We start from the raw sequence: 8643 nt of genomic DNA on the forward strand, positions 1-8643 counted from the left end.
TAAAATTTTATCAAAGCTCATATAATTTGATTTACTTACTTACTTGGATAAAATTCTATCAAATTTGTATTCTTTTGTTTAAAAAAATGATATTTAATTGGTAAAAGTGGGTGGTCTAATTATGGTTAAAATGTGATTTGCGCCTAAAATGTGAAGTAATGTGGTAAATTTCATCAAAAGAGCGAAAAAAAAAATTTCAAAAAATTTGACTGTCTTGGATCCTTTTTTGAAAATGGGTATTATGATTGCTATATGGAAGTCTTCCGGGTATAAAAATCAAATTCAGTGCTCAAAACTCAGATTTAGTTACCATCTTTGCGATTCTTTCCAGCATTTTGCGTTCTCGTGTTCACAGACAATAACTTAATTTTTTGTGGAAAATAATCTTTGGGAATTTTTAAAATACAAAAATGTGCCTAAATTAATCGAAAGGGTGACAAGGATAGTGATTATGAGTTTATAGATGTTGAATTTCCAGGAGAGGGGGGCTGTCGAAAATCACCTGAGGCTCCAGAATGGCTAAAAACTATCATCAATTGACTCAGAAGATTGAAAATATAGTACAAACAAAATTTAAGCTTTCTCAGTGAATTCAGAAGGTAAAGTTTTGATTTTCCCCATTTGTGGGCCAAGTTTCAATTTTTTAAAATTTATAAAAAACTGAAAAATGAATTTCAGCTTTAGTAATTTATGCTGGTTGTCTATTCTAAGGTCCTCTATCGATTCCTACCAGAGTGCATTTCGATTTGGGGTGTTATGTCACGAGGGAGTGGAACAATACACAGACTCATACCAATAGAAAATCATTATCTGTGTGCTCATGCGAATCAGATATGGTATACTCCACTCCCTTATGATGTACGTGTATTGTGTATCCCGAACCAAGTGTGCATCCTGTATTTGTCTAGTTCAAAAATGTTTGCCCACACCTTAGGTAGGTACCCTTCTTGACGCCAGATAGTCTGAGTTGGTAAATTAACCTCAAACTTTATAAACATTTTATCAAATCCACTTTAAGTCTCATAACAATAAAAAATGAAAGAAAAGAAAAACAAATCTTCTCGAGATTTCCTCGTTGATTACTAGCTTAATTTTTCAGAACGAAATCATCTCCAATGAAATTTATTGCAGTCCATGGTATCACCTGCAACCAAAGGATCGTCAGTTTATTCTCACATTTCTCACAATTCTTCAAAGACCTCTCGCAATCTACGCTTTCAAAATATATCCTGTGAATCTATCAATGTTCCCAAAAACATTGGATAACATCTACTCTAATGCGCAGATACTTCGCACTCTTCAGTTTAAAAAGCTTAACGGTTGATTACCAACACAGCTAGTTTATATCACGAGTCTGCTACTCGCATCTCAATTATTTTACTGCTGAAAATTGTTTTCATTTCAGTATTCTAATCACCCTATCATAATGATCACAATAACTTATTATTATTAAATGTAGATTTTTTAATGTAGCTTTTATAATAATTCAGCACTCCTGCAATGCAATGTATTTGTTTTGCGTATATTCGAGTAAAAAAGAAAGAAATACTCATTAAAGCATACTTGCTATATTTACACGTTATGATACACATTCGGATGATAGTGGACTGATAGAGAGATAAGGGAAAATATACAGACGAGGTAAATGGTAACTAATACCGATAGAGAGCGTAATTATTATCTAAACAAAGCTCCCCCAGGAAGACCAAGGGTCTTAAGAAATAAATATAAATAAATTATATACATTCGAGTAGTACTTAAACTATACAACGAGAAATTACGATTACGTATGATATTTACATTCGAGCGAGTAGAAAAAAAACAAAAAACAATTTAAAAATTAACGAGTGAATAAAATGCAATAATTTACATGAAAAGGAACAATTATTTACATTATTCGAACATCCAAAACGAGTTTAAAATTATTCGAACGTTATTCTCCAGCGATTTTCGTTTCGACTGGAAGTTTGACCAATTCCTGGACACCTCGTTGGAAAATCGATCCTTTGGCCTTAACGGAGACCTTTCGTAGGTGGCCTTTGGCATCAGGTTTGCCATCGATGATTCTTCCGAGGGGCCATGAACATGGCGACGAATTTTCTTTCAATATGACGATATCACCGATTGAAAGATTCGGTTCGGCTTTTTTCCATTTCGAGCGAGTCTGAAGTTTGGCAAGATAGCTCGATTTCAGATTATGCCAGAATGACTCGATAATCTGACGTTGAAGCGTCAATCTTTCGCCCAATGTAATATCGAATGGGCTAGGATCGTCCTTTTCGAGCAAACTTGAACCAATCAGGAAATGGGATGGAGTGAGGACATCGATCTCCTCAACATCGGTCGAATTACAAGAGGCATATAATGGTCGAGAGTTGAGGATCGCCTCGACAGCTGTGAGAACTGTTCGGAATTCTTCTTCGGTTTGAACAGCTCCTTTCGTCGCAGCTAGTAGATGCTTTTTCCCAGCTTTGACCGCAGCTTCCCAGACTCCACCTTGGTGTGGAGTTCTAGGAGAAATAAATTTCCATTCGAGTGCGAGTTCGGGATTATTTTTCTCGAGATCGTTCTTAGCACCAACGAAATTCGTTCCGTTATCGGAGTACATTATCGCAGGAGTACCTCGGCGATTCCGGAAGCGTTGAAAAGCGGCTAAAAACGCAGTCGTCGAGAGATCGGACACAGGTTCGATGAATACAGCGCGAGTCACCAAGCAAACGAAGAAAGCGGCATAACATTTGATGTACTTTGGTGTTCGATGATTAGTACATCTGATCATGAAAGGACCGCCGTAATCGACACTGGCATTGGTAAACGGACGAGCGATGGTTAAGCGTTCAGTAGGCAAATCACCCATGATTTGGCTAACTGTCTGAGCTTTCATTCGAGTACACCAGACGCAATTATCGATGGTGTTTTTCACTAGTCGCCGAACTCCAGTAACTATCCAGTAGCGACTGAGTATGAACGATCGAGTAAACGATTGTGATGCGTGGTAATACTTTTCGTAAATGTGTCGAGCGAGTAGTTTGGCGTACTCGGACTGTCCGTGTAAGATGATCGGGTGCTTAACGTCGTAAGAGAAGCGACTATTTCGAAGCCTTCCTCCTACCCGGAGTACTCCAAACTGATCGAGAAAGGGACTTATCGAAGCGAGCGTGTTACGAGATTTCAAAGGTACTTGATTCTGGATTGATTCGATTTCGTTCTTGAACCAAGTAAGCTGAGAAATTCGAGCGATGATGTAAATCGGTAATCGTGGATCTTCGAACATGATCTTCGAAATTCGCAATTGGTAATGAGATAATCGAGCGTAGAACGTTACAAACAATCGAACCATTCGAATCAGCTTTTCGTACGATGAATATTCGCTGATGAATGCTTCTGTAGTTGCTTGACATAACAGCAATACAGTTCGACGTTTTTCAGGTGGTTCGGGTAAACTAATTTCGACTTTCGGAGTATCTTCGGTTTGTAACCAACTAGGTCCTTGGAGCCAAAGTTGATTGTCGATGAGCGATTCGATAGATACACCTCGAGTGACCAAATCAGCAGGATTTTCTTTCGTGTTGACGTAACTCCATTGAGCGTACGGTATGATCGAGTTGACGTGTTCGATACGATTGCGTACGAAGGTATCGAATCGAGATGCTGGACCTTTCAGCCAAGCGAGTGCGACTTGAGAATCTGAGAAGACTCGTGACTTCGAGACGTCGTATTTCAGCATTTTGGAGATATTCGAGAGTAGATTAACGAGCAGTACAGCACCGAGTAATTCGAGTCGATGAACTTTGAGCTCCTTTATCGGTGTGACTTTCGACTTTGAGGCAACGAGCGAGACAGCGATTGATGATGAAGAATACGATTTGATGTAGACGACAGCACCATAAGCTTTTTCACTTGCATCACTGAATCCAATTAATTCGAATCGATCAGGAGCAAATGTCGAGTAAGCGCGAGGTATTTGAATAGAAAACAGCTTTTCAAGGTCTTGGTAGTATTCTCGAAAACTTTTTTCAATTTTGTGAGGAATTTGGTCATCCCACGCCAAATCTTGCCGCCATATTTCTTGAAGCAAGATTTTACCTCGAATCAATATGGGGTTTACGAGACCGAGCGGATCGAAGATGCTGGCAATTAACGAGGATACCACTTGTTTGGTGAGAGTGACTTTCGAAATATCCACCGTTTGATGGTGAACACGCAGCACATCTTCGTTCGGGTACCATTGAAGACCAAGTATTTTTGCAACTCCATCAGAGCAAAACGATACTGGTTTCAATTCTTCAACGAGTTCAGGAGCGAGCGAGGTGAGAAATTCAGTCGAGTTTGAGACATATTTACGCAAAGGAAATTGAGCTTTCATAAGCGCGTTGTGAATTTTTTGCGCTTTAACGATAGCTGCTTGAACGTTTTCCGCACCAGATAGAATATCATCCATATAGGTCATTTCCTTTATCGCTTCTTTCACTTCAGGTTCATCTTCGGGTACTTCTGTGTCAGCTACTTCGTTGACACAGGCAGTAGAATCGGCAGCGGCTGGACCTGTTCCGTATGTCACAGTTGTGAGCTCGAATACTTCGACAGGTTGATCGAGATCGAAACGCCATAAGATTGATTGAAAGCGACAATCATCTTCGTTCATACCGATGCAACGATACATCATCTTGATGTCAGCAGAAAAGGCGATTAGGAAAATTCTCCATCGAATGAGAATATCGAATAGAAACGATTGACGAATCGGACCGTTCAGCAAGATATCGTTCAGAGAAAGACCAGATTTGTTCTTCGCAGAAGCGTTGAATACTACACGCAGTTTTGTTGTCGAGCTGTCTTCGCGTAATACGGGTAAGTGCGGTATGTAGTATCGCTGTACTGCATCTGGATCTTTAATGAGACGCATGTGACCGAGATTGAGATATTCGCGCATGAATTCGGCATATCGAGGTCGAAGTGGCGATTTCTCATACTTCAACAAAGCGCTGAGAGCTTGAGGATACGTGTTGGCGAGTTTATCAGTAGAATCCTTGAAAGGTAATCGAACTTGGAATCTGCCATCGGGTAATCGAATTTGTGTGCTTTGGAAGTGGTTTTCCCAAAGCTCATGTTCGCTGAGAGTAATTTTGGGAGGATTAACTTCTTCAATTTCCCAAAATTTAGCAAGTACATCGTGCGTTGTTGTACTAAGCAAACAGCATTTTCGTTCGAGAGGTGGAACTTTGACAGCTCCGATCGTGAGCCAACCGAAGAGCAATTCTTCGAATGCGAGATCACCGACGAACTTCTTGTTGCCAGTCATGATACGACTGACGTATTCAGCACTGATGAGAATGTCAACGTGGCTGGTTTCGAGTTCCGAATCGGCAAGAGCGAGGTCTGGTTCGAGCGTGGCAACGTGTCGTTGCATTTTCGAGTCGATCGTGTAAGGTAGTGAGCCAATAAGTTCAGCATCGATTTTCAGCTGAGCTTTATTGAAACGCGATTTCACAGTAAACGACACAACATAGCTTGTATGCACCGTTTGAGATGAAATACCTTCGAGGCTGTAGGCAGACGGGCGTTTAACGAGATGGTGTTTGTTCACAAACGCTTCGGTGACGAGATTGACTTGTGAACACGAGTCGATTAAGGCACGAGCGAGTACAAATTTCTTGCCAATTTGCACTTTGATGACAGCAGAAGGCAGAAGTACGTCTTTACCGGAACGAATCGCTACTACTGCTTTTGTCTGGTCATCGGATTTCGGGTCTGGTTTTGATTCGGGATGAAGCATAGTGTGATGATTCTTTTCACACGTGCGACATTTCGAGGAGCGACAAACGTTGCTAGTGTGTCCAGGACACAAGCAATTTTTGCACAGTTTTTTTCGAGGTAACGTACAGTTCGCAATCTGTGACGTTCTTTGCCTGAAATTTCGGACACTGTGAGAGGTAATGCGCTTCTCCGCAGTCGAAACATTTCAGCACAGTCGAGGGAGTTCGTTGAGTAGTCTGCGGCGAAGTACTGGAAGGACTCGAGACTGCCAACGTAGATTTTGTCTTCTTTGAAGAGCCGTTTGTTTTTTCTGGTGTCGCTTTCGAGGTAGAAGACATCAGATTGGCTGTTTCGTAAGCAAAACAACAAGCGCTGAGAAATTTATCGAGTGAGTCGAACGAGGGATATGCGGAATAGTCTAGGTTGCTGTTTTCCCAGTCTATTCGAAGTTTTTCGGGCAGTTTTCGAACAGTGATGAACGTTATGAGAGGAGACATCTTCGCAACATCGATATCGCATGTTTGTAAACCTCTGATAAGTGCTCGAATTTTACTGATCGAATCGCGTAATGTGGATGACGTAATTGACGGCATATCGAGTAGTTTACCGAAATGAGCAGCAATAATGGCTCGAACATTGAAATATTCAGTCAATACTGCTTGGTATGCGAGTACGTACATACCCTCTTTCACTGGTGTCTCTTTGAGGAGGTATTCGGCATCCTTGATGAGAGCACCTTTGAGGAAGAAGAGTTTATGCACTGGTTGCAGCATATCGTTCGAATGAACCAATGCTACATACATCGAATGCCATTCAGTGAAATTGGTAATATCACCATCGAATTTAGGCACTTTGATGTCTGGTAGTTTAGCGAGCGGGTTTCCGAGCATATTTTCACCAACGAATGACGAATCCATGGATTTACGAGCTTTAGCCATTTGCTGAGCAGCTTGATCAGCTTTGTTGATGCGAGCTGCCATTGCACTCAACAAACCTTTGGCTTCGTTGAATTTCTTTCGAGAATCGTTGTAGGGTTTCACAACTTCATCTTCAGCCTTTTCCAGCTCTTTGGCATCTTTGTAGGCCTTAGGATCGAGTAGGTCGAGAATTTGCTGGTCTAGAGCTTCTAATTTTCTAAGCTGTTTCAACCACGAATCGAGTATAGCACCAATTTGATGAACTAAATCTTGCGATGGTTGTTCATTCAATTTAGCTAGTGCATCAGCTTGATCATAGTTCAGATTTTTGGTCAGCAGTCGTTTGTTACGTGTACACTGATCATACGTCAGATCTCCAAAATCTTCATCATCAGATGGCATGATGAATAATTTCTATTGATCAAGGCGCGTCGAGAATGCGAGGTAGCGAGAATATTTACGTGTTTTCTGCGTTGATAACAGCAGAAACTGCGAGGAACGAGTTGCGTGAGCCTTTTACGGAGTAGGCGCGGCGAGGGGTACGTTTCAGTACGTGATAACACAGAGTACTGGCTTCGTACGGCGATTTCCGAGTCGAGACGATGAGAAACGAGCGTTGCTGCTGCTGATACGAGGTCCGGGGTGCGGAGAGACGAGCGTGTGTGTAGCAGGAACGTTGATAGGCGAGGTAGGACGAGGTACGATGATTTTCGGTGAGCTGGCGGGTGCGGCGAGCGGGGTTCGAACGTATCGGCGTTGTGAAACAATGTAACAGCACCGGGTTGTCGAAGCTTGCTGCTTTTTGGTTTTTTACAGCAGAAATTGCCAGCTTTTTTCAGCACAACGAAGTAAATTACGATGAAAGACTTACAGGTTGATTCGAATGAAGCTGGAACGAGTCGAATTCGAGTTGGTTTCGGGTAGATTTCCCTTGACAGGAACACAGGAGCGAGTAAACGAGGTGACGAGGTGAAAACTTTCGTTTTCCGAGAGATGTTCGAGATCAATTAAAACACATACGCGATTGCACTTTAATTGATTTAAACGAGAGAAACGAGTGATTAATAATCGAGTTAACTGATATTCAGGTCGGAAGGACCATTTGTTTTGCGTATATTCGAGTAAAAAAGAAAGAAATACTCATTAAAGCATACCTACTTGCTATATTTACAGGTTATGATACACATTCGGATGATAGTGGACTGATAGAGAGATAAGGGAAAATATACAGACGAGGTAAATGGTAACTAATACCGATAGAGAGCGTAATTATTATCTAAACAGTATTATTGAATATACTTATTCTATGTAGCACCAAATGAATTTTCTTTGACTTATTATTTCAATCATGATGGAAAAATCCATCAATGTCAATGATGAAAAATTTGACCTTCTTTATTACTCTATTGTTAATTTCAGAATAAATTAAGTATATTAAGTAGGTATTTAACTTATGGATATTTTATGTACATGTAAATTTTCAAGATTCAGGTAGTATGCACATAATGCACTTCAAATGTAAGTCAAGTTGCTCGAAGGATTGATAAACATTAAACAACAATTGAATGAACATGAAAATATAAGCGAAGTGTTGGTGTTCAATACACTTTAATTTAATATCACAGAAATTTGGAGGAATTTTCCTCAATGTGAGCTGAAATGAGGAATACCTATACATATACAAGTAGATAATTAAATAATACCTACCCTGTTGTTTTTTTTTTTGGTAATTTTTTGCATTAAAATGTTTTGCTCACGTTTTGTAACTTTTTTGATATAATTTTTTGGTAACTTTCTGTTTATGTACTTTTTCAATTTTTTATTTATCTTTTGGTTATTCTAGTCTTTCATTTTTTTAATGGAAAAAAATAGACCCCGAGCTTTGAAAATAAAACTATGATTTATCTCATTAGCAGCTTTTTTAGTCTTATTTCTCGTTCTAGTCATCTCTATTATGCTAAATAATTCGCCA

The 8643-nt window shown here is 40.1% G+C and overlaps 1 protein-coding gene across 1 annotated transcript; it reads right to left on the minus strand.

Moving 5' to 3' along the window:
• Window positions 1–1933: 1933 nt before the first annotated feature.
• Window positions 1934–5773, minus strand: LOC135848372 (uncharacterized). Its single transcript, XM_065368272.1, has one exon. The coding sequence runs from the start codon at window positions 5771–5773 to the stop codon at window positions 1934–1936; it is 3840 nt and encodes a 1279-aa protein (XP_065224344.1).
• Window positions 5774–8643: the final 2870 nt, after the last annotated feature.

The sequence above is a fragment of the Planococcus citri genome, chromosome 5, assembly GCF_950023065.1.
Source record: "Planococcus citri chromosome 5, ihPlaCitr1.1, whole genome shotgun sequence".
Classification (NCBI taxonomy): domain Eukaryota; kingdom Metazoa; phylum Arthropoda; class Insecta; order Hemiptera; family Pseudococcidae; genus Planococcus; species Planococcus citri.

What these genes read in the sequence shown, in the direction of transcription:
- LOC135848372 (XM_065368272.1), bottom strand. Translation starts at nt 5,773, where the DNA reads ATGCTTCATCCCGAATCAAAACCAGACCCGAAATCCGATGACCAGACA.